We start from the raw sequence: 25,443 nt of genomic DNA on the forward strand, positions 1-25,443 counted from the left end.
GTTGAACTTGAAATGTTGACTCAAGGTTTTAGAACAAAAATCGGGTTTTGTAGCTCACTATAAGTTAAACCGGATAAAGACGATCGGTTTGGCTCGGTTTAGGATTAAGAGGGCCTACTGTTGCAAACTTGCCAAAACTCATCGAGATATTTGTTCAAAGCCCACTCGCTTTACTTAGGTATTTCCAAATGTTCCGACGTCGTTTTCACTCCATTTTTTTTTGTTCTTCTTCTTGTGTTTGGTTAAGTCCTCTTGGAAATTCCTTGCTTGCTTCGTAGTTGAAGCATTCGGAACAACACAGCTCCTGAATCCCTAAAGCAAAACTCTCTCTCTCCCTCTCTTCGTCGAGTACTCATTTGATCAGAGCTATGAGTATCCCAATGGAGCTGATGTCAATCAGAAACCCTAATTCGAGCTTGCTCCACCGAGCTCATTCTCGTCCACCGGTCACGCTCTCTGCTCCACGCTCTCTCCGTTTCCATGCCCTTCCTAGCCGTCGCCATTTCAGTGGTCCTACGTTTTCTCCAGCTGCCGTTTCTTGTACAGGGCTACGTTTCGGCTTTAGCTCAGAGGTCATGCTTGATCGTTCCGTTGTTGCTTTCGCTGCATCCCACGAGGAATCGGTGAGTACTGGTTTTGCTTCAAAGCTTCTTAATTCTGTGTTAAATATTCTTAAAGTTTAGATTTTTATTCTGTAAATTGCTTGATACTCGAATGTCTGGATTATGTTTAGCAATCAAGTTTAGGAAACGAAAGTAATTGGACTTCGGGGTATGAGTTGTTGCGGATTGTGAATTCACACAGTTTGCTCTTTTTCCTTAAAAATGTGAAATTTTCTTGATTAAGCTATCATATTTTGACATGAGAGGTGCAATTTGGAGTTTGAAATCAGCAGTTTTGATGCATGTATATATGTTTTTGACTAAAATTGGCTAACTTTATTGCCAATATTCGAACAGGAGCAATCAGATGTTGAGGTGGGGAAGGAGAAGAGTGATATAGATTCTGAAGATGATACATCTCAGGAAGCATGGAAACAAACTCTTGCGTCTTTCAAAGAGCAGGTTTCAAAGATGCAGAGCGTGTCATCGGAGGCATACACCGTAAACTCCCAAAAAGCAATGACAATCTTGAAAGATACTTCTGAACAACTTAGGATTCAAGCGGAGAAGGCGAAAGAAGAGTTGGGTACAAAAGCAAAAGAGGTTGGCGAGGAGAGTAGAGAATATATTTTGAAAGCAGCAGAAGAATCACCTTCAGATGTGAAAGAGATCGTCGAAGCATTCGCCTCCACCGAGGATCTGAAAGACGTTTCACGAACGCAAGATTTTCATGTTGGAATACCCTATGGTAAGCACGTTATATATCGTGTTCCTTATTTAAACTTTCATGGTGAGTAAAATCGGATGATAAAAAAAAAATGTATACTTTGCAGGTCTACTCCTGCTTGTGGGTGGTTTCATTTCCTTTATGGTATCGGGAAGCATTCCAGCCATTAGGTTTGGGGTCATTCTTGGTGGAGCTCTTTTTGCACTGAGCCTGGCAAGTCTAAAGTCTCAGAGGAAAGGAGAATCATCTACTAAGTTCTTCAAAGGACAGATGGGTTAGTGAGCTGTTTCATTTGTGTTGATTCTTTCACATATCATCAAAAAGCCAGTGTGAATTTGTGTTTCTGAACCCCTTTGACATGCCAAGTAGCTAACCATGAAGGAATTAGTTAAAGTTGCACTGTTGATTTGTATAGAACTGAGGCTTGTTTCAAGCGGTACTGGGACTTGTTCAACTAGTATATATATTGGGATTTTAGTCAACAGATTATATTTTCACCAATGTGATTTGTCAGATGTGTAAATCAAACTTGTTGACACTCATTTATTTCCATGTTCTTATGTTCAATAGCTATAGTGGCAATCATATTTTTGAGAGAGTTGAAGCTGCTACTATCTCAGGTAACGTGATTATATTTCAAAATGGTTCATTTATTTGAACAATGGCTTTGAATGAAACATAATACAGTCTTTCTTTCTATTCCTACAGAGATCTACGTTCCTGGGTTTTTTGACCACCCTTACGAGGTACATACTAGAGACAAATATTCTTTTACATTTGCAATATCATAAAAGCAACACGAGCGATAGATAATTAATGATGATGTAGTCATACTTTACACATTTTACATTCGTCCATCAACAGAAGTTAGATTCATATGTCCCACTGGGAAAGAAAACACACATTGCATATAAAAGTTAATTAGGATTTACATCAGAAAGAAGGCTTAAATGTGTTGGATTGCTGTTGCAGTGGTGGTGTGTTGGCATTTTACGTGTACAAGATGGTAGGCAAGAGAGAAAAGGGACCAAAGATAGAAGAAGATGGAGGAGAAGATGAATCAAGCGATGGATTTGTAAGAAGAGAAGGATAGAAAAATCATGGAGGGTAACATGAGCATCATATTCTATGTTATTTTGATGTCCAAACACAGGCCGTGTCTATGTTATGGATTGGGAAACATGACCAAGGACTTAATTTTAATAAAATATGTTTAAAAGCTTGTTTTTTTTCACAAAATATATTCTACTATAATTTGAAGTTCACATTTTTTTTTTCATTCATAAAAAACATCAAAAAAACTAATTGATAATGCTTGTAAATTTATATTTTGTTATACATATTTTCTTTCAACAAATTGATTATGGCAGGAGCTATTTATGATTTAGTGGTCCTTTTGTATTAAAACTAATTAGATAAGATGTTTATGGAAAATTTGTATGTTGTTATTTGTTAATAGTGACCATGATTGTATTTTTCATTTTTTTTAATTTTTAATCAAACATTTAAAATACAAATTAGTTTTTCTTTTAAATGAATAAACCAAAAAAAATAAACAAATTAAAAACTACATCGTCAAAAGTTTACTACCAAATTTAATTCAAAAGTAAATGAAAAACTTAAATTGAATTGAGATCACCATTTGACTAGTTCATATCTAAATCTTAAAACTAGGATAGTTTTGGTCTAGATTAATACAATCTAAAATATATATTTAGTTAAAGTGAATTTGACCAGTTTGTGATGTTTTTTATTTTGCTAATAATTAATATTTAGTAGCTTTGGTTAAGCATAGGAAGAAAACCACAAAAAATAGTTCACAAACTACATTTGTGAAACTTTGAAGAGCTATTGAGTTTTTCATCTAACAAACATCGAAATTTGATTACTACAAAAACTTATTAAATTTATTTATAGATAGATTTTCTTATATACCTAAACTATAAAATTGGATAAACCAAACTAATATTCACACATTATACTATTTTGCGTGTTGATTTGGATAAACCAAATATATTTAGCATACTTTTGAGTATTTGAGTTCATAATATTTTAGAAAGTCAATATTTTTACATACTTATTGTCTTTATATAGTTTAGTAAAATTGGACAAATGATAAAAATCTCATGACCGATTATCGCACAATCATTTTGTTTTGTTTTTAGTTTTTTTAAATTGACTGCCATTGGTGTTTTAACATTAAGTTTTTTTTTTGCTTAAAGTCTTTTTTTTTAGTCTAGGCACATTGAAGTATTTTTTTTAACATTAAGTATTTTTTGCTTAGAGTCTTTGTCCAAACACATAGAAGTCTGTTTAAGTTGTGTACAATTTTAGCGATCTAAAATTCTGTGTAATTTGGAGTGGTGTTAGCCCGCCCATCCGGAGATGCTATCAACAATACAAAAAATAACGCTTTGAAATGTTAGCAACGCAGATTAAAGGTGTAGGCATTGGTTGAGACGTTAGTACTTGTGCAAATAATTCCTGATCTTTTTCCAATATTTGGTTTTCGTCAAAGCTTCACCATCCTCCATAAGTCTTTTAACATCCAAGTGTTAGTGTAAAGTGACTAGTGGCTACTCTAATAGCCAAGATTTTAGATAAGAAATTTGAAATTTTTTGCATATTTGCTGTGTCAAGACATAAAGCATGGTTTTGGAGGCAAAAACTGATTCAAACATCCATAAGAGTTCAAAGTTGGCAGGGCTAAAAGATTTATATAAGAAGTGATCATACAGTTTGTTAAGGTTTCAAATGTCCATATGAATTCCACTAGTGTTGGGTTGGCTGTCCAGAGGCATGTACTGCGCCATGATTGTCCGAATCTCTGAGTCCATGTAACTCTGTAAACATGTAATACGGTTCTTTTGGTTATTCAAAAATTATTGACATCTAGATGAATACAGATGCCAAAATCTTGAGAACTCTAAGAAACAGACATTTACCCTGATTCTGTACTTGTAGATGGCATATCCTGTAAGAGTCGCAGCAGCTGATGCAAGTAGGAGAATCCACAGAAAGCTCCAGCTTAGTTTCATCGCTCCGAATTTTCCTGCTCATCAAAGAATTCAGGCTATAGTGGGAGTTTTCATATTGAATGGCAACATTTCGAGGCCGCATTTTAAATATGGATTACCAATGCAAGTATCATGCTCACGCAAGTAAAACAAACCCTTCCCGCAGCTGCATTCATAACTTCCCCATGTGTTCTTGCATTTACACTCAGGGCACTGGCAAGCCACTTTCTCTTTGCACTCATCCACATCTGCCAATGCAGCCCAACAGAACAACCGAAAAAGATGATTGTGAGATCGATATCTTTTACCAAGTTAGCTACTAAGTTACACACGCTTCACTAGTACCTTCACAGCTCTCTACTCCGTCGCCCTTGAACCCAGGCGGGCATTTGCATCCACTTGAATGATCATCCTAGAGAATCCATTAAAGAAAAGAGTTTCTTTTACATTCAAGAAAGTGGTTGTAAAGATATTATTAGACGTTACTTACTTGGGAATGACATAGATGTCAAAATACTTACAAGGCAAGCAGAGTATGTGTAGACACCTCGTGTTTCTCTCCAGCATCCTCCATTGTTGATTCCACAGCGCAAAGCTCCAGAGGCTGTCCACACGTACGAACCGGAAGCAGAAAAATTCTATTAAAAAAGTTGCGTATTCTATTCTACTGAATCACATAGATTTTAACTTAGGAAGACCAGTCAAAAGTTACAAATAGCAGCAATGCCAAAATGTCTCAAACCTCACTGAGTAAACAGAGTTTACCTTTGCAATGAGTGTAACCATCACCAACAAATTTGACACCTTGAACAGTAGGGCACTCACACAGTCTTCCCCTGAAAGTATCCTAAAATACCATTTCAGAACAAAGCAAGAGCAATCAGATTCAGCACCAACAATAAAACAAAAAAAAAGAAGCAAAAAAAGAAGAGAAGTTCAAGCCCAAGTGGATACCAGGCATGCAGTAATGTTAGCAGCTTTGTCTTGCCAGCACCCACCATTGTTTTCTAAACACTCATTGGTGTTTTGATCTGCAAACATATAACAAACAGCCAAACAAATAAAAAAAACCAAGTTATTGAAAATCTAAATAACAATGTTTCACGATAATCTTTCAGAGAAATGTTTCAGGGTAAATAATAATGTGACCTTCAGTTAGACATATTGCTGGTTCTGTTGTCTCTTGAAACCCCGCACATAAAGCTTTGAGCACTGCTCCTTTTTCCAACTTACCTTAAACCACCGACAAAAATCGAATCAGAAACAGTAAAATAGGGAAAAAATGCTTTGGTTATAACTACACTAAATATGGGTATGAGTACCTCTGTATTGCCTGTTGTTGACCACAAGTGTTGGGAGGATAGTCACGTCTCCACGGGAATCTTTGCCTACCTGAATTAGACTTGTTTCAGAACACTTAATGAAGAGGCTAATATATTTCAATAAGCTCCACATTAGTTATGAGTCAATTGTCTCCCAAAATAAAGACAAACCTGTGACTCCTGCTCTGCTTTAAGAACTGGATTCTCCACATCTGCCTCAGGGTCTCCAATACACTCGTCTACCTTCTTGAGATCAATGCCTTAAACCACATCACAGAAACAAAATGTATAATCAGCTTATTAGTTGGAAATAATATAGGGCAAAAAACTCATAAGCTAATGAAAGCAATACACTCACCAAGTGACTTGATAACTTCATCTGCGCATTCCTTTGTGTACTTGTTATCTTTCATGGGACACCTTACAGAAAAGTCAGTCACATAGTCCCACCAGATCCATGGCTTACCGGTCTCATTAACCACTCTATAAACACAAGCGTGGCGTAAATTCTGAACAACAACATCTTTTCCATCGTAACCTCTACTAAAATCCTGCTCAGGATCCGGAGCACAGTACCTTCCATGATTGATACACTGAGACTTGCACTGTTTACTCAACCGAAAAGCCTTGGGGCAATACCAAGTGATGAAATGTGGTGTGAACTGAGTATACCCTCCTTTCTCAAGAATCTGAGCTGCTCCTTTAAAGTTCTTGAGAAACTCAATCTGAGTATCACATTTCTTGCCGCACTCGTCGTTGCTATCGGTCCAGAGCTCGTATTCAACACGCTCGTCGGGATGTGGAACAGACTCGGTCCAGTCTAGGTTCATGTTAACCATATTACCATCAGACAGAGCAGACTTTATGCTGTCTCCCAGCGATTTGCTTATCAGAGCAGAAGGAATGGTAATCTTGTCGAGATAATCCGCATCAGCATTGTCTTCTTCAGGTGTATCCATTGTGATTAATGGCTCGAGTTTGTTATCTGCCACCAGAATCGCAGCTGCCCCTGCTTGCTGAGCGTTCCATGCCTTCAAAGTGAAATAGCAATCTGTTCATAGAGAAGTAAGAAGGAAACAAATTTAAGAGTCTAAGCCACTCTACAAGCCACACAAGGAAAGAAAAAAAAAAAACAGAGTTGAAACAGAGTAACAAAACAGAGATTTTGTAATCAGCTCATTAACATAAAGCCTCGAACTAATTAACTAACTGTTTAACCACTAGCAAACTCAGTTAAAACACTAAAAATCAAAACTTTATCAAGAAAGCTAGCAAATTTAATGTGACATAGAAAAGAAGTATGAACCTCCTCGATCAATAAGAAGGAAAGTGGGTAATCTCCCAGGTGTGGATTTGAAGGAGACACCGAATTCGCTGAAGCTCTTACAAGCCTTGTGGTTCGATACGGGATGCACGACGGCTCCGACAAGTGTTCCACCGTATTTTGGAATTCCAAAATTCCCAATTGCACATTCGTAAACACCTTTGATGGTCTCTGGTGACGTCACTTTCAGATTGTTCTTCTCCACCAGAAATTTACCCAACGCAAGTTGCAAGATGAGAACAAACGAGAGTGTTATAACCCCAAACTTCTCCTTCATGATTTCTAATCAAGCACCAACTATATAAGAGGCAAAACCACTGGATCAAATCAAGCTTGATCTTTTGGCAAAGGATCAAGCAAGGTTAGAATTTTTAATGGGTTCTTCAAACTAAATGCAGTGATGGGAATAAGTTAAGCAGAAGAGACTTCTAAATTAGTTATTGTTCATTGTATAAAAGGAGATTGTTGTTTTTTGTTGGAAAAAAAAAAAGTGTATAGAGTTCAAATTTTAGAATGCATGGGAAGTACGTGTTTCTCGTCGGTGTTTAGCACGAGGACGTCTAAGAGTGGGTCCTTGTCTTGCCTTCATCTCTCACGTGTTGTCCATTTTCAGAGTTTTTATTTTGTTTTGCTAAATATTTTGGTGCATCCATTTAGAAAGTTTTTTTTTTGGTAAGAAAGGTTATCCATTTCAAAGTTCACTCTCTTTTCTTACGTCAACGTGATATATGCCTAAATTTGCGGTGTCTATTTGTCACTCTAACTGGAAAAATCCTTTCTAGATAATTGTTGAAACTATAGAAGGATTATTGGATCAATTATTCAAAGTTATATATCTTTGACACCCTAACTCGAAAAATCCTTTCTAAATATTTGTAGAAACTATAGAAGGACGACTAACCCTTTTGACCAAAAAAAAAACATAGAAGGATTTATTGGATCAATTATTCAAAGATTATCTATGCTTTTAAATAGAATGCCTTTTATCAAAAAAAGAAGAAGTTATTTATACATGATCTAAAATTATTCAAAAAAAGTAATCTAGAATTGTCCAAAATTATCTATGCTAAAATCTTGATAACATTTAAAAAAGAGTTTTATGTGTGTGGATCCTTGTACATTATATCATTTATGTTGTAAACAGACTAAAAAATAGGAAAGTATTATTTCATTTTTCATAAAAGAAGGCAAAACAAACAATAACAACTCTGGCCCAATTATGGCCTGATTTGGCCCATGCTTGATGTAGTAATCTCGGAGCAGAAGCGTGAATCTAGTAGTATCCATAGACTCAGCCACGTGATCGAAACCGTTGATTCTCTAAGGTTTTAACTGAAACCGTTGATCACATCTCCTCAGTTATATAAATAAATAAGGAACACTGTTTCACTCCGTAATCTCTATCTTCTCCGTCGCGACCAAAACGAAGCTCCGCCGAACAAATCTCGTAATCTTTTCTATCCTTCCTCCATTCTTCTTCAATCGCTACTTGAGCTTTTTTGGGGTTTTTTCTTTTTTTCTTTTTGTTCTGAGTCGGCTTCGATCTGCCGGTGTTTTTGCTCTGTGGAGCTAGGGATTCGAGGGACGATGGAAACTGAATTGATTGAATTGTTCGAGGGGGCAAAAAAGGCGGCCGATGCGGCAGCTCTCGACGGTGTTACCTCCTCAGGTCCGGAGATTTCTCAATGTCTCGATGCCCTGAAGCAACTCAAGAAGTTTCCTGTCACATACGACACGCTCGTTGCGACTCAGGTTCGTTCCCGATTCATCTCTTTACGCTAGAAAAATTTGTTATTTTTCATTTAAGGAAACGTCCTTATTTCGTTTTCGACTGATACGGTGTGTTGATTGGAGGATTTTATGAGTGTTGCTTGCCTAATCTCGTAGCATTGACTTGTGTTATTAGGGTTATTTGATTTTATCTGAAAAAAAAAAAACTTGCAGAAATTTGAAACGATTTCACTTTAATCAAGAGATGAAGAAGCTTGAACAAATTGCTTAGTGTTTTGTATGAGACGTCCGACTAAAATTATTGGAACAAACCCTAAGATTTCCCTTATTTACAGAATGAATTAAGTCATGCATTTGAAAATACATCTTTTGTTCTGGTTAGGAGATTGTATTCAAGTGTGCGCTGATTTTTTATTCTTTACGCTACAAAAATTTGTTATTTTTCATTAAGGAAACGTCCTTATCTCGTTTTCGACTGATACGGTGTGTTGATTGGAGGATTTTGATGAGTGTTGCTTGCCTAATCTCGTAGCATTGACTTGTGTAATTAGGGTTATTCGATTTCATCTGAAAAATAAAGAAAAAGACTTATAGAAATTTGAAACGATTTCACTTTAATCAAGATATGAAGAAGCATGAACAAATTGCTTAGTGTTTTGTATGAGACGTCCGACTAAAATTATTGGAACAAACCCTTAAAAGATTTCCCTATTTACAGAATGATTTAAGTTATTTGAAAATACACCTTTTGTTCTAGTTAGGAGATTGTATTCAAGTGTGCGCTGATTTTCAGTTAAGCTTATTGTTGATTCTCTATCCCCTGGAATGTTGATCTTGTTTGTTCTGCTTTAGAGAAAGTTATATCCTTTTTCTTGCTTCCAGGTAGGGAAGAAGCTGAGGTCTCTTTCAAAACATCCTGTTGAGGAAATCAAAAGCGTAGCTACTGATCTGCTTGAGATATGGAAGAAAGTTGTTATTGAAGAGACATCCAAGGCTAAGAAAATCGGAAGCACAAACGGTGTCAAATCTGAAACTGCCAAAGACGGTAAGATAGATAGGAAGGATGTTGAGAGGACTTCCAATCCCGCGCCGGTAAAAGTCCAGAAACTTCAAAGGGGTGATTCAGCTAAGAGTATCAAGGTAGAGAAAAAGGAACCAGACAACAAAGTCGGTGCAAAGATAGAGAGAAAGGAACAAGACAACAAAGTCAATACCGGAGCCAAGTTAGATCATCGTGGTCAGACTGTCAAGGATGAAAAGGTCTCAAAGGAGAACCAATCAAGTACGAAAGCTCCTGCTAAATCACCTAATGCTCCTCCAAAGCTAACTTCAATGCTCAAATGCAATGATCCCGTGCGTGACAAAATCCGTGAGATGCTTGTGGAGGCACTGTCAAGGGTTCATGGAGAATCTGATGAGTACGATAGAGAGAAAGTGAATGGATGTGATCCATTCCGCGTTGCTGTCTCAGTGGAATCTCATATGTTTGAGAAATTAGGCCGCTCAACCGGAGCTGAGAAGGCCAAGTACAGATCTATAATGTTCAACCTGAGGGACAGTAACAACCCAGACTTAAGAAGGAGAGTTCTTACCGGGGAGGTGCCACCAGAGAAACTCATCACACTGTCCGCTGAAGAAATGGCAAGCGACAAGAGGAAACAAGAAAACAACCAGATCAAAGAGAAATTCCTGTTTAATTGTGAGCAGGGTCCTGCACCAAAAGCAAGTACGGACCAGTTCAAGTGCGGGCGGTGTGGTCAGCGCAAATGCACCTACTATCAGATGCAAACAAGGAGTGCTGATGAGCCGATGACGACTTATGTTACATGTGTTAACTGCAACAACCACTGGAAGTTCTGTTGAGGTGAGATCTCTGTGTGTTCTTTTTATTCCATGATACCATGTTGTTAAGACATAGAGGCTATTTGATTAATTTATCAAGAGCCTCATGTCCATTTGCCGGCATTCTGAGAATGTTCTGGCTCTGATGTTTGTTTAAGCATACCATTTCAGTGTCCTAGAGATTAGTTAGTAGGGGAGTTTACTAATTTAGGTGTTTGTAGCTTTTATTTCTTTTGCGTCTTTTATTTCAGAATGTCAAACTCATCAACTTTCTTTCACATTTTATCAAATTTTTGATTTTAGACTTGTATGTATCTTTTTTTGTCTCTTCTTTTATCATATTGAACGGTTGAACCTTTCACAGCCTCTAATGTATATGTGTTATGGATCGAAAAGTTTCGTCTCCAAAGTAAGGGACCGATGAAAAAACAGAGGATATTGTGGCATAAATAAGCTAAGTTCTTGTTGCATTAAACAGAGGATATTGTGTCAATGTGAACTCGAATGTATGTGTTATTGACCGAAAAGTAGCATCAATAGATAAGCTAATTTCCTCGTTGCATTAGACCATTACTGTCATTGTAAACTCGAACTTTATTTGAACAAGACTTTTCTTTACATTTTCTCTATCAGACAGCCGAAGATGTAAGTCGACATGAATTGCAAACAATGAATACAATGACTTCTAACCGAATATTTCCCATTCTTCATCGTCCAAATTTCTCTTCTTTCGGCTGAATCTATTATTGCTTCTCCTTTGCCGTCTTCTATCAGATGAACCGTCAAGCTCTTCAACGTCAGAGTACTCACTACCAAACTGAGCATCCCAAAGACCCTGTTTTCAAAAGTCTTTCTTCAAATAATCCATTTAAGAGTATATGGAAATTCTCAAACCATGACATTACAAGACAAATACCTTTGTCAACCTCTGTTTTCTAGAAGCCGCAGCTTCGTGAACCACAACTATGTCTTCGAAGACCTCGATTATGTCCTCGACATGTAACCTGTATGTACTCACCTGCATCATCACAGACACAGTTTATCATTCTATACTTGGATTAGATGCTTGTATCTCACATCAACCATATTTGGGCTAAGTTACCCACCAAGCTTGATGGTATGATGGTTACCCCGAACGAATCAAGCTCAAGCGATTCAACTATACCCGAGTTAATGTTAAATGAGTAACCTCGAACCTGAAATCAATCCTTTGCTTTCAGCTAGTAAACAAGATATTGGGCAAAGAGACAGATCTCATCACTGAATAAGATCTAGGAAGATTATAAACACCTTTCCGATGTTACGCCCTCCTGGTGTCACTACTCTGTAACCTACCTAAACAGAAAGTGAGAAATCAATCTTAGACTTGCTTAAAGGTAGGTGATTCACAAGACAACGAACTAAAGAGACTCAATTGATCTATACCAGTGTTTCAAGCCCAACCATTTTAAATTCAGTATCCATTACAGCCTCATCTTCCACAAGCACAACATCACCCACCTACAGAGATGTTGACATAAACTGAGATGTGAACACATTTCCAGAGGAAGCCAGTTCAATGTAGTAGAAAGCAAATGTAGTACCCGGACAATGTCTTTGAGCAGGAATCTCTCAGATTCTCCAGATAGCAAGCTGGGCTTAACATCAACCACCAAAACCAACCACTGAAAATCGACAAAACTAATCGTGAATGATGGAGCTCCTATTGTACATAAACAGTCTCAGTATAAGACTTGTTAGCTTCCCAAACTCGGCAAAAGAGACAAACTTTGAAACTCGCAAGTGAAAAAAATTATTGCTTGAAAGGTGAATCGATTCAACAAGAACTTACAGAGGAAGTGTCAACCCACAGCTGAGAGATAAACCCTAAACTCAGAGCTGATTGTATACTAATAACTTGCTTAGCAACAAGATTCGATCTCGTCGTCGTCTGTTTAAACCCTTTCGAGCCAGTGTTTATCGGATCGTTTTCACCTACTAGCCGAATCAAATCACCATCTCGAGGAAACTCTGCACCATCGTTTTCGAGGAAACCCGAAGGAGAAGAATCCACTACATCTTCTTTCAAGCAAGAGACGAATCCGTCGCTCGATTTCTCTTTAAAGCTGAATTTCCCGAGAAAGGCTGAGTTTTTGGAATCAACCGCACCAGAATAAAATCGAGATCTTGTTTTTGACGAGGAAAGGTTTTTAATCTCATGGATTGAGACGTGAATCCTCCCGGATGTATTGATGATCCAATTTTGAATCCGTCTACAATTCTCTGAACTGGGTCGAGCATTGAGGACGGGAAAAGAAAGGTAAAAGGAAGAGGAGCAATTGCACATAGCTAGAGAAGAGCCCTAGAATTCAGCACAGAAGAAGAGCCGCTTCAAGCTTTAGTTTTGATGAAGACAACATGCGATGTTTGCAAATGTATCTGTTGTCGGAGTAGCCACAAAAAGGATAAAGATGAGAAATATTTGCAAATTATCTAATTGTGGTTTTGCCAATTCTGCTTCAAGTATGTGCAGATTTTTTGCTCAAGTGAGAAGGGTCCAAGAGAAATGAGCTACAATGTAGTCTTGAAAAGCTCCATCTTTAAGAAAAAACGGTTCCGATAATTTCTCGAGGTTTCAGAGAACGACTTGAATCGTGTCGTAGTTGCCCATTCTAAACGTTTTTCCTTTTTTTTCCATTTCTTGAGCTGAAAAGATTAATAATCTCTGAATTGTACTGAAACCAACGATTAGAGAATAAGATGTACAAAATGGATTAACTTTCATTTAATTTTTTTTTTGTCTCAATGAAAACGAGTTAACATAAGGACATGTTAAAAGAAAAAAAAACGAGTTAACAAAAAGTAAGAAATTAATTAGTATCAAATGACTCTTGTTCGCTCGGACTAAAGAAAAAATTGACCTTTTTTTCTCTTTTGTCCTTTCCTCGGAAAATCTCAAACGCTAAGTTTTCGTCTCGAATTTGCGCATTCGCCTCGTTTCACCATCCTTTGTCGCAGAGTGAGCATACCCAACACGCATTTCTCATTTCTCGCCTCAAATTCGATTTCTTTCTCTCTTTCTTATTAATATTCTTCTCAATGTGCATTCAGATCTGACTTCTTAATTTTTGTTTTCCCGGAGTTTGATGAGGGAAAGTTTAGAGTCGCTTGATGAATTTATTTCAATCCTTAAACTGATTGCGTTTTGGAAGCTGGATCAGGTATGGATGATGAGAAGAAGAAAAAGCGAAACAAGAAGAAGAAGACCAAGCTCAATAATAAACGTGCAGACGACGCTATAGCTGCCGGAGCCGTGACCTCGGAGGATGGGAATCATATCGGAGACGGTGACATTGCTCAAATTAGTCAAGTCCCAGATTCCAATGAAGTGCAACCGTGTCACCAGGTCAATGTCGTCGTCGAAACTGTAAGTTTCATATATTCTTAGATCGATGGAACATCGCTATAGATTGCTTCTCATTTTCAATTAAACATTCTGTGACTATTGTCTTCTTTTGATTTGATTGGAGTTGATACGACATTTGGTATAATTTGATTGACTTCTTAGTTTATATGTCAATGCAGTTGGGTATTGTACTATTGTTAGACATTATATATACCACATTGAATGATTGATTGATTGAATGCAATTTGTTTCATTTGTTGAATGGATTCGTCACTCTTTGGGTGTTTGCTTATTGTAACCAATGTGTCTACTTGTAAATTGTAATCCATCTTGGTTTGTATAGAGATGATAGACAAGACAACAACATAAAATATTGAATGGGATAGTGCATGAGCTTCATGATCTGACACTGTTAAATCTTCTTATTTCAAGCAGGCAGATGAATCTGGTGTTGAGAACAAGCCTCTGACCAGTGAGGTCAGATTTCTCAATGTGTCTTGTATCGTTATTTGGTGCAAGTCTTTGCGTAAACTGGGGGTTTTGTTGAGTCTCTTCTGCAGAGTAGATTACTGTCGTTTTGACCGGCTAATGTATAAGAGAAAGATCTAATAACAACAAGAACAAAAATGCTTGTTATCTTGAAGAGTCTCTTGTTTTCTTTTCTATCTATTCACTTGAATCTCAGAACTAGTTTGTAATGCTGTTGTAGGCGTTACTGGAAGAAACAATCAAACAGTTACGTGATGAAAATGGATCATACCTTCAGAAAGAGGTGATATTCTCTTACCAAGCCTTTTTTCTTTTTATTAGTTTTCCTAAGGAAACCTCTCCACCACCTGTCATGGTTATTTTTGTCTCGGTGGAATAGTAAAAATTGAATTGCCATGTCTTAATAGGCTGGTTTTGAAGAAACTGTTAAACGCTTGGAAACTGAGAATGAAGCTCACGTACAAAAAGAGGTTAGTGAAGAATAGAGTAAAGCCCTTTTCACACTTTGTCGTTATCCTGCTTCGTCTGCAAGCTGAAAGGTAAAAATATTATGGTGTTTCACAGGCACTGCTAGAAGAAAGGCTTGTGCTTTTGAAAACAGAAAATGAAGCTCACATACAAAGTGAGGTTAGTGAAGAAATAGCATATAGCCGTATCGATAGCTTGCTACTTTGCTCCATTATTTGCAAGCTGAAGGTCAAAATAACATGTTGTTTCAGGCACTTTTAGAAGAAAGGCTATTGAATTTGAGAACAGAGAATGAAGCTCACATACAAAATGAGGTTGGTGAAGAAATAGCATAAATCCGTATTCGTAAATTTGCTGTTTTGCTGCATTATCTGCGAGCTGAAGGTCAAAATAACGTGGTTTTTCACAGTCACTGTTAGAAGAAAGGCTCTTGCATATGAAAACTGAGAATGAAGCTCACAAACAGAACGAGGTTAGTGAAGAAAATAGCATACAGTTGTGTGCATAGCTTTGTTATTTTGTTGGATCATCTGCAAGCTAGAGGTCAAAATAACATGGTGTTTCACAGGCACTTTTAGAAGAAAGGCTCTTGAATTTGAAAACTGAAAATGATGCTTACAAACAGAACGAGGTTAGTGATTAGTGAAGAAAATTGCATACAGCTGTGTGTATAGCTCTGTTATTTTGTTGAATTATCTGCAAGCGGAAGGTCAAAGTAACATCGCGTTTACCCAGGAAAAGTTGGAGGAAAGACTTGTGCAGTATAAAACAAAGAACGACATGCTTGTTCGTGAAATGGTGAGACATCATCAAATCTGGGAGCGTTCTTTAGTACCTATTGTTTCTCCTTTGTGTGATCATATGCGAGTTACTTTTATCTCTTCAACTTGGTTTGCTTCCTCCTAATTTTCTCTTCGTATGCAATAGGAATTGGATCACCGGTATTTAGCATCAAATCAGAAGATGAATGCTATTAAGAGGGATAAATATTACTACTCTCACAAGTTGATAGAGAATGAAATTTGATCTTGACTAACGTAAAAGAAAGTCATGTTGTCAGGACATATCAGATTGCTATTAGATGTCACGTTAGATTTCATATGGAGGAACCTGTTATATGTAGTTCCTAAAGTTTATATAAATTTGGCAGGCTAGTACAGAAGTCAAAATGAGCCAATTGCTAGACGAAATATCTACATTCTCTCAGAAAGAGGTATGTCTCCATTCATTGGAAGATAACAGTTGCTTCTTCTTCTGTAACTGTTTATGATGCATTCTCGTCGCATAACCTTTGTCAAAATTGCATGATGTCAATCAGGCGAGTCTAGAAAAGAAAGTTCAACAACTTCAACATGATGAAGAATCCTCGGTGGCTGTGGAGGTAACTCTATCTGACACTAGAAAGCTTGATACCCATTCTTAAGTAAAAGTGTCTTAAGAGTTAGAATAAGATCGCCATGGTTTACTCATCATAGACCTTCAATCTTGCAGAAGTCATCCCGAGAAATGATTTCTAGCCTGAACATTGAAATTGCAAGACTGCGAGCACAGGTATGTGTTTCATCTATTAATTTGAACTTTGAATGATTCTCTCATTTCACGAGTGGTTCATGAATTGCATATGAGTGTGTTACTGTAGTCTCTTAGTGAATGTTTACTGCTTTTACTCGTGTAAAACAGGAAGCCTTTAAGGATAGTACTGCATAGATTTAGTCTGATATGAACATTAAAACAAAGTTTGGCAGGTTATGGAGTTGGAAGAATCTAGGAGTAAGATTCTGGAGCAGAATCAGAGCCTGGTGGGAACTGTATCCAATCTCCAGGTCCAGCATGAAAACCATGAGAGTAACGCGAAGGTTAGGCTTTGAACACTCCCAGTATGCAAGATTCTAAATTCTAAAACTTTAACGTAAGCCTTTCCAATGAAGGTTTAGAAATGTATGAAACGGTTTCTATTGGTTGATATAGGGTGCTTCTGAGGAAGAATTAAACTCACAGATTGAAGCAGCTTGTGCTCTAGTTGAAAAGCTTATCACTGAAAATGCTGAACTTGTTGAAAAGGTAACGTGTACTGCCATAGATCGTATTGAGTTATGTTGTTGTTGGGTGATTGAAAGTCTCACTAGTTACATAATTATGACTACATTATCAGGTGAACGAATTGTATATTAAGCTAAACCAATCACAGCATGCTTATCCTTCATCGCCTGAGAGCCTAGCAATTGAAGTACAGAAGTCTGAATCATTAGAAGAAATACCAATACACGACGAGTTGATTAATAACTCTAGAGGCGTGGAAACTGCATTCGTAGAGAGAAACTTGTCAGAAGGCGAAACAGAAAAAACAGTGCCGGTTTCTCTGAATCCGAATGGAGAAATAGATGTGGAATCGCAGGTTGTAGTAGCTGGAGAAGGAGAAGTTAGTGTTGGTGTGCCTCTGGTGGACGCTCCACTCATTGGTGCTCCGTTCAGGCTCGTCTCTTTTGTAGCAAGATACGTGAGTGGTGCAGATTTGGCGGAAAAGAAATAGTGTGTTTGTAAAAACCCAAAACAATACATTGGAAGGCAGAGAAGATGTATCACTGCGCTATCTCTCTCACTGAGGATCATTGATTAGCTTTTTCCACAACACTTACGATACACATGTTTTTTTTTTTGGGCAAAACAATACACAATTGTAATTTTTTTGCTAGGATAATGATGATGGTGATGATGACGACAGAGTGCATCAAGTTGTCCGTTGTGATTCTGTTTTCCTCATTTTTCTTTCTCGGCATTAAAAAAAAAAACATGAGTGTAAACATCATCTTTAGCCATCTGAGCAAAGACATGAATCATGGAAACAGCAAACTCAATGAGCATATACCAAATTATGTTTGAATCTATCGTAAATTCCAAGCTGAGAGATACGCGTTAGACACAAATTATTACACATAGAAGTCAAATTATTACGCATAGAAAAAAAAAATATATATATAATTGCACATATATATATAAGACATGCAGACCGTGTGAGAGATTTTGAGCTCGATTTTGATTTATCGGTGAGTTAGTTAGGGTCGTTAGCTTCTTTTTGGTCACTTTTTTTTGTAAAACGGAGGGAACTTTAGTCAAATCTGGAATTATGAGAAAAATATGGTAATTTTGGAAAGTAAAATGTAAGAGATTTGTAATCTAGGGTATTTTCTATCATATCTTCCCTCTTAAAATCACAACATGAAATGATGTGAACTCTTACTTTTTTATATATTTGAGAACATCTATTTTTTTTTTTTTTAGAAGATGAGAGCATCTTCCATAATAGGCTTGGTTGGTTATGTTATCTTGCAAAACTTTGATATTATTATGTGGAAGTTGATAAGAATATATAATTTAGCTAAGAACGGGGTTAACCCAAACTGGAGGAGCTTGGCTTACAAGAACAATATCCAATTTCCTTTTCTTTTGTACAACGAGCCAAACAATCCAATTTTTCTATTTAAAGAGAGAAGCAAAGAACCAAAAAAAAAAAGAAACTGAAACCGAGGAAATGACTTCCTAAAAGCACATAACCGGTTGAGTGGCGCATTGCCATAACGTGCTTACAAACACCGATCGTGAGATATTATACTCTTGGGATTGGCATATAAGTGGCTCAAAATGGGAACATCGATCCCTCAAACAATTAAAGAATTCTAAAGGGATAGAAAAAGAAGGTGTTGCGAGTGGCATTCAAATCTATGAAAATTCAAAGGGAAAGAAATACATGAAAATATATCAAAAGGAGCGTTCATGAGATGAGCTCATTGGCTATTCTTTTTTATTTATTTATGGTTAAAGCAACAACTCTTAACGAAATTGCCCATTTAGTAGTAGTGTTGACAACTCTTACCTCCATTAGTTGGTTTCCTTTACATTTTCCATTAGATTACTACTTACGTGTCATCCACTTTTCTGTTGACAAATATATTAATAACAATCCAATATTGCTTTGTCAGCATCCAATCCATTATTTAGTCGGTCCAATTTTTTTTCGTTGGTCTGTGCCCAATCCTTAATTTTTTTTGATAATTACAAGACCTTCCTTGGCCCTAGCTAAGAAACTATGTGTATTGAATAGGGAGACTTACAAGTTAAACAAGTTAAAACAAAACTAGATTACCATTAAAAATATTGCAGAGCTTATCTCAAAAAAACCTCAAATATTGAAACCCTAAAATTTTAGTACAATTGACGATGCATGGAAAGTGCTTTCAAGTAGGTGTATCAAAAATATAGAAATATATATATATGTATGTATATTATGTGGAAAGGAAAGACTAGTGAGCTCCTCCACCTAGTGTTATATACTAACTAAAAGATACCATGCCACTTAGTAATGCAAATGATGTATCATTAGTACTATATAGTAGAGGACGGTATGGTATCTATGTGGAGGAAGTGTTTTACAATATAAAAAGTGGCGCATAATTTGTGTGCTAGTGAATTTGTGCGCTTGCTGTGTTTGACCCCATTTATAAAATTTAGAAAATATTATTTTATTAAAATTTCTTCCTTTCTTTTTTTTTTTTGTTAAAATTACTTTTGCATACCTCATAAGTCATAAGTTCTTCAGAAAATGGTGAGACATAGTTGATGAAACCAGTATCTTCTACCTAACCAAAGCTCTTTAAATATCACTCTATAACTAACATCTCCTCTTACGACTACAATACTAATTAAGCCGATCCACCACCACATCATAGGTATTTTTGCTGATCTTCTTCACTTTTCTAACATCTCCTCCTGGCATTCTTCTTTCATTATTGACCCAATACAAGCAAACTCTCTTTCTCGATCTCTCTCTCTTTTTATTTTGTCAAAAGAAAGTCCTCTAATTTTGCTGTCCACTACTTTAATTTTGGTTATTTCATTCTTCATGAATGAAATAATGTGGTGAATCACAAATGGTTAATAAATTTGACTTTTCAGATGATTCAGAGATTAGTCTAGTTTCGGTTTAAAATAAGTAAGTAAACATAGATAGCGAGTCTGACGAGACTTTAGAATATGTTCTTCTAGCTTTTAATTTGCTATAGTCATTATATATCTTTGATCTCCATTTTTTTCTAGGATTTCTTTCAGTTTTGAAATTAGCTTAATAAATGTAAGTGTTTGAATTAGAAAAGGATGCGGAAGAGAGAAAGGTTTTATTTTCCTTCCTCAAGAAATCATTGTTCACTGGTCACTGGTCACTAGCTAGAGTTGCCAATAAGCATTTTTATGATCTCAATCTAATTTTGCATTAAATCTAAAGGATAGAGAAAAGCAGAAGAATCAAAAGCAATGGAGAAGTACAAGAGAGAGACGTTGCTTCTCATCTTTCTAACAATCTCCTCGGTGGCAACGAGCACAAGTCCAGCTTGGATGCCGATGGACGGAAACAATCCGACTAGCTATTGCTTAAGCTGGAGACTAGCAATAGAAACCAACAATGTACGTGCGTGGCGCATCGTTCCCTTGCAATGTATGCGCTACGTTGAGGTATATATGCTTGCTGGTCAATATGAAAGAGACGTAGAGTTGATTGTGGAACATATTAACGTCTATCTCAACGAGATAGTCCTTCCTGGTGATGGCATGGATGCATGGATCTTGGATGTTGATGATACTTGCCTCTCAAACGTCTTTTACTATCGGCTCAAGCGATACGGGTACACACTTGTTTTTTTTATTTTCTTTTCTTCTCCTCACATTATTACTACTTTTGACCAATCCGGCTAATAGTGATCTGACATGTAGATGCGATCCTTATGATCCAACCGGATTTAGAACATGGGCGATGAAAGGAGGGTCTCCAGCAATACAGCCCGTTCTTGAGTTATTCAATAATCTTATAGAAACTGGCTTCAAAGTTTTCCTAGTAACCGGAAGAGATGAAGAGACACTTCGTCAGGCAACAGTAGAAAATTTGCATAATGAAGGATTTACTGGTTATGAAAGGTTGATTATGAGGTAAAGTTAAGGAAGCTTGTTTACTTATTCAAAGATTTTTGTTCTCGAAGACCAAGCCTCTTACAATATGTGGACTATTATTCTACTTGCAGGACAGTAGAAAACAAAAAGCAAAGCGCGACAACATACAAGACAATAATCAGAAAGAAAATGATGGAAGAAGGTTACAGGATATGGGGAAATGTAGGCGACCAATGGAGTGACTTGCAAGGAGAATATTCAGGGAATCGCACCTTCAAGTTACCTAACCCTATGTACTTCGTTCCCTAAGAATTTCACGAAATACCATTTTCTACCAATCAGATACATGTACAACAGGACTATATATATATATATATATATACACAAGTGTATGTCTAAAAAAGTGTTGGAATAGTAAAAAATCATTCCACCTGCTGATTTCTCTCTGAACAAGAAACTTTTCTTGCACGTAAATAATTTAAATACTCAATCGCCTGTTTTCAATAAGGTTTTTACAACCAATAATAATGGACTTTCAATTTAGAAACAATTGGGAATACATGCACCATTCCGAGTTCTCTTCATAGAAACTCAAGTGATCAACTTTATGCCTTATGGTCTACAATAATTCTTTTCCAGAGGATGAGAATTTTTACCAATATAGTTGACAGGAAGAGTATATAATATCTCAATACAATGTTGGAAGTACAAAAATAAACAAACTTTTATATAAAAGTTTTCCAAAATCAAACGATAAGAATCAATCCAATAAATGTGTCTTTTGTTGTTTTTGTTTTTACAATAAGAATTTCAATCCACGCCCTTTACCCTCCCCAACCTCAATCTTTTACCCACCATATATATTTTATATATCTCGACCTTCTTTTTTTTCCTTCTCTCTTTTTTTTTTTTTGTTTCTCTGAATCTTTTTTAAATATTCTGTAATGAATCTCTGATGTCGTCTCATATAGACGAGAATAAAAACAAAAAATAAATAAAAATAAAGGAAAGCCACAGGGTCGGTCGCTCACCGGAGAGAGACCAAGGGAGGCCTTGACTTGACCACCCACCACTGCAGCCACTACTTTTGGCCAAAACCAAATATACACACATGTGTGTTTGTGTATGCAGACATGTACTTTTTTGGCTGAAGAAACCAATTAAAACGCTCCTTTAGCATCCTGTTTTGGGGCGTTTACCACTTGAATTGAAAGGCGAAACGCTTCCACCGCCACTTGGCCCTGGACTCTCTTCCCTCAGGTTGTTCGAGTTTAGCAACGCTAGTTCCCTCAGCTGCTGTCTCTTTATGAAATCTTGCGACTCGTCCTTCATTATAACCCACACACACAAGAGAAACAATATGCATGTTAAAATGTTATATTGCTGGAGTCCTATTTTGCATAGATCCAAGACAAAACGATGAAGTATTTGTAAGAAAAGATGGTTTCTTTTTGGCGTTTGCGATTAAACCAATTGCTGCATTGACTGGTGTAGTGGTCACACATGTCTGCATAATTGAATACTAACCGCAAACTCCAAATAGTGGGTACTGAAATATAAAGGTTGAGACAAAAACAAGAGGCCCTACAGGTAATAAGTATAGAGTCTCAATACGGCAAAACAACTAAGAGAGAACCTAAAATAAAAACGTGGCCTTTCAATTTTAATCCCCATTCAAGGAAGACAAGAATATTTTCTTAATGACTTGTACTGATCATAGCAAAACAAAAGATAGAAAATTTTGGAGGAAAAATATGTGTTACCACAGGCTTTAGTAGCTCTTCTATAATTTCTTGAGCTTGTCGCAGACGTATCTCCACGATACTGGCTGGTAGATCTGCTTCTATTAATATGTGAAGCTGCTCATTCAGGTGTTCATAACCCGGTCTTCCCCTTAGCTTATCTTCCTACAAACAGAAAAACCAATAAAATCGTTATTCAAAGGCATGTTATTCAATACTTTTTTGATTGCCAGAACACCAGTTTGGAGCCAACTGGTTGGTTAATTTGTGAAAGTGTTTAACAAAGTCCTGAATATTTCATGAATCTCACCTTCTCAGGATCCTTGATTGACCCTTTCCCTCTGATGAACACACGGCAACCTGTTGTAGCTTCAACGCGTTTCAACGAGTTGCCTCTAGGCCCGAGAAGTCTCCCAACAAAATTGAACTGATAATTAAAAACAGAGGAAAAAAACATGGAAAGTTCAGAAACCATACCAAGAGGTTCTTTGCATATAGAGTAAATGAAGAGCAAACACATAAAAATATTTCAAAATCTGAGTACTCACATTAGGATAGCTATCTACAGGAATCTCCAGACGCAATATCCTTTTCACGGTGTATGAACTGGGGCTTCCGGGTGCTCCTTGCCAATCCATTGTCATTCCAGGTGTTCCACCTAGTCTCTGTTAAGAAACTGAATGCCATTAGCTTACCTCACAAAACACAACTAATATCGATCAGCGTAAACACAGCCTAGACGAGCTTGATGAAGCATTGTGAAAGACAGAAGGCTAACATAATTGATTATCGTACTCAGGCCTAAACTAAGAGATCGTGAATGAAAGGTGAAACCCAAGATAACAATAAAGACAGAGCTTAATAAAGAACAACAACGATAGAACTGTGCAACTGAAGAAGACAGTAATATGAATACTCAAGGCAAATTGATCTGGTGTTATGAAAGAGGATGATTAACTAACAAAAAAGTAGATGATGATACCTCCTGAGAAAGGCCATTCCAGCCGCCTAGCCCGGTATTAGACACATTAGACATAAGATTAGAAGAGGCCATAGGGCTCGGACTTCGGTGTCGGAGTCTATCAAAATCGCCAAATCCTTGGTTAGACATCATTCCAGATACCCTGAACATCTCTGCACATCAAGAAAGCCATAAATAAACAACAACAACACAAGGCACTAAGGCAACTACTAAAGTAGGTAATGTTGGACACATTGATTCAATCAGACCAATTTAAGAATCAAGTCAGTGAAGGCACATGCCAATACTAACAGCAACTCCATAGACCCAAGTAATGATCTGGCCATTTTTAACTTGATCTCACTTCCTTTGAACTTAATATATTAGATTAACTGGTTAAAAACATTATGTAATAAAAATCCGTGACTTAAAGTCATCCCAATCTCGTGAAAAAGAAGATAAGAGCTGAATATACATACACTCGAGTGGGTGAAAACAGAAACGAATAAAACTTAGATCCGAATCAAATCAAGAAAAAAGAGTGAGCAAAAAACAAAAAAGACAAACCTTGATTCAACAGGCGGCTACATATCGGTAAGACCTGCAGAAAAGGTGTAAGCTTTTGATGTTCAGCGAGAAGCTCCGTCAAGTACTGAGAGCTGTTGGAGCAAGAAGCGAGAAAACAGATCGGTTTTAGGATAAAAACCAAACAAAAAGGAGTGTCTTTTGGAGAATAGAAATCAGCGTTTAGGACATAGATACCTGTCGATCTCAGGAGTGCTTCTAATCTGAGGAGAAGCAGCTCTAGCAGGAGAGAAGTAAGAGGAGTTATTGTATAAACCAGACATGAGTTTTGTGCTCAATTTCTTCTTCTCTAGAAGCGTGTAGCGAGAAGGAAATGGAATCGCATAAACGAAAAAGTAGAGAGAGAAAGAGAGAGAGAAAAACAAAGCCAGCAGACACCAAATGTGAATTCTGCAGAAAGACGCCTGACTTTTTTATTTTATTTTTTGTTTTCTTCCTTTTTTTTCTTTTTCTTCCTTCTTAAATTTCTCTTTTTTTTAATAAATATTTTCATCTTTTGGGGGATAAAAGTGAAATTTAAACTTAGATAAAGAAAAAAGTTTTAGGCGACAGCGTGGATCTCTCTGTTACAAAGGTTGAAAAAAATGAGTGATTTTTTGTGATTTTTCAAACTGTCGCCGTTTGATTATTAAAAATAAATAAATAAATGATGGGAAAGACTACGGAGAAACTCTGATCTGTGTGCGTGACTACGTAGACCGTATCTTTTAACGCCGCTAAAAGTGAACACGTGTCAAGCATGCAATCGCTCATCAGAGCTGTCTTTTGGGCTGGACATATATTTCCTTTTATATTAAATTAACAATAACTACAGCTGAATCCTGATAAATGTGTTCATCAATTTGTCCAATTTTCTTTTTTGTTAATAATAGTGGTGGTTTTTTGAGAATTTAGAGTGGTGCTTTCTTTTCAAAGAGTCTTTCCAAGTCCCATATTTTTATGGCTCTTTTGTAATTTTACAATGTTGTCAATGATGTTAAATTATTTGTGATTTATTTGGTTTTCCTTCTCTTTTTGACTGTTATAGATTTCATGGTCAAATTCTTTTCCAAATCTCAATCAAACTAATTATTTAGCAGTGTGAAATCCACAGTTATTACTAATTTTTCTACTTTTTTCAATATACCATTCCTAGGATATTTTGATATCTTTTAATTGTTAAAATAAATTACTATGGTCATTTTAGCCATTTTCCCTAGAAAATTTGTTAAACAGTGTATGGATGACGAAAAAAAAAACAAAGTAGGGATGCTGTATTTTACTAATTTGATCAAAATACTAACCACAGCTGCTAAAAAATAATCTCATACTAAG

General features: G+C 36.7%; 7 protein-coding genes across 10 annotated transcripts; 4 read left to right on the forward strand and 3 right to left on the reverse strand.

Annotated features, from left to right (window-relative positions):
- Positions 1–257: 257 nt before the first annotated feature.
- LOC18027192 (protein FATTY ACID EXPORT 3, chloroplastic) lies at positions 258–2,568 on the forward strand. The gene is made up of 6 exons (XM_006411007.2): positions 258–623; positions 960–1,350; positions 1,436–1,603; positions 1,900–1,949; positions 2,038–2,075; positions 2,302–2,568. Exons 1-6 carry the CDS (start codon positions 369–371, stop codon positions 2,420–2,422), a joined length of 1,023 nt encoding a protein of 340 aa, XP_006411070.1. The 5' UTR covers positions 258–368; the 3' UTR covers positions 2,423–2,568.
- Positions 2,569–3,930: 1,362 nt separating this feature from the next.
- Positions 3,931–7,401, reverse strand: LOC18027193 (vacuolar-sorting receptor 1). Its single transcript, XM_006411008.2, has 12 exons — positions 6,975–7,401; positions 6,027–6,719; positions 5,840–5,928; positions 5,669–5,738; positions 5,496–5,579; positions 5,301–5,377; positions 5,112–5,193; positions 4,868–4,950; positions 4,692–4,758; positions 4,466–4,594; positions 4,275–4,381; positions 3,931–4,172 (listed from the first exon to the last, which is right to left on the reverse strand). The coding sequence occupies exons 1-12, from the start codon at positions 7,267–7,269 to the stop codon at positions 4,080–4,082; spliced, it is 1,869 nt and encodes a 622-aa protein (XP_006411071.1). The 5' UTR covers positions 7,270–7,401; the 3' UTR covers positions 3,931–4,079.
- Positions 7,402–8,371: 970 nt separating this feature from the next.
- LOC18027194 (transcription elongation factor TFIIS) lies at positions 8,372–10,634 on the forward strand. Its single transcript, XM_006411010.2, has 3 exons — positions 8,372–8,439; positions 8,566–8,744; positions 9,606–10,634. Exons 2-3 carry the CDS (start codon positions 8,580–8,582, stop codon positions 10,584–10,586), a joined length of 1,146 nt encoding a protein of 381 aa, XP_006411073.1. The 5' UTR covers positions 8,372–8,439; positions 8,566–8,579; the 3' UTR covers positions 10,587–10,634.
- Positions 10,635–11,123: 489 nt separating this feature from the next.
- On the reverse strand, positions 11,124–13,165 carry LOC18027195. The gene is made up of 7 exons (XM_006411011.2): positions 12,397–13,165; positions 12,149–12,229; positions 11,991–12,065; positions 11,856–11,900; positions 11,672–11,761; positions 11,482–11,583; positions 11,124–11,400 (listed from the first exon to the last, which is right to left on the reverse strand). The coding sequence occupies exons 1-7, from the start codon at positions 12,889–12,891 to the stop codon at positions 11,251–11,253; spliced, it is 1,038 nt and encodes a 345-aa protein (XP_006411074.2). The 5' UTR covers positions 12,892–13,165; the 3' UTR covers positions 11,124–11,250.
- A 341-nt stretch (positions 13,166–13,506) lies between these two features.
- On the forward strand, positions 13,507–17,620 carry LOC18027009 (coiled-coil domain-containing protein 89). 4 transcript variants are annotated; one of them, XM_024148525.1, is made up of 16 exons: positions 13,507–13,563; positions 13,766–13,971; positions 14,383–14,427; positions 14,660–14,722; positions 14,847–14,909; positions 15,004–15,066; positions 15,159–15,221; positions 15,317–15,379; positions 15,476–15,538; positions 15,643–15,705; positions 16,058–16,120; positions 16,226–16,288; positions 16,399–16,458; positions 16,653–16,763; positions 16,876–16,968; positions 17,060–17,620. In XM_024148525.1, the coding sequence occupies exons 2-16, from the start codon at positions 13,768–13,770 to the stop codon at positions 17,435–17,437; spliced, it is 1,458 nt and encodes a 485-aa protein (XP_024004293.1). In that variant the 5' UTR covers positions 13,507–13,563; positions 13,766–13,767; the 3' UTR covers positions 17,438–17,620. The 4 variants fall into 4 exon arrangements, with proteins under 4 accessions (XP_024004293.1, XP_024004295.1, XP_024004294.1 ...); XM_024148527.1 differs by having other exon boundaries at positions 14,386–14,427; XM_024148526.1 differs by having other exon boundaries at positions 13,540–13,563; positions 13,757–13,971.
- A 1,969-nt stretch (positions 17,621–19,589) lies between these two features.
- Positions 19,590–21,170, forward strand: LOC18027010 (acid phosphatase 1). Its single transcript, XM_024148422.1, has 4 exons — positions 19,590–19,631; positions 20,183–20,579; positions 20,668–20,880; positions 20,973–21,170. Exons 2-4 carry the CDS (start codon positions 20,212–20,214, stop codon positions 21,148–21,150), a joined length of 759 nt encoding a protein of 252 aa, XP_024004190.1. The 5' UTR covers positions 19,590–19,631; positions 20,183–20,211; the 3' UTR covers positions 21,151–21,170.
- Positions 21,171–21,756: 586 nt separating this feature from the next.
- Positions 21,757–24,513, reverse strand: LOC18027011 (KH domain-containing protein At2g38610). The gene is made up of 7 exons (XM_006411014.2): positions 24,307–24,513; positions 24,112–24,203; positions 23,566–23,717; positions 23,132–23,248; positions 22,894–23,010; positions 22,605–22,748; positions 21,757–22,167 (listed from the first exon to the last, which is right to left on the reverse strand). Exons 1-7 carry the CDS (start codon positions 24,390–24,392, stop codon positions 22,015–22,017), a joined length of 861 nt encoding a protein of 286 aa, XP_006411077.1. The 5' UTR covers positions 24,393–24,513; the 3' UTR covers positions 21,757–22,014.
- Between the last annotated feature and the right edge of the window lie 930 nt (positions 24,514–25,443).

This window comes from Eutrema salsugineum, unplaced genomic scaffold (genome assembly GCF_000478725.1).
Source record: "Eutrema salsugineum unplaced genomic scaffold, Eutsalg1_0 scaffold_10, whole genome shotgun sequence".
NCBI lineage: Eukaryota > Viridiplantae > Streptophyta > Magnoliopsida > Brassicales > Brassicaceae > Eutrema > Eutrema salsugineum.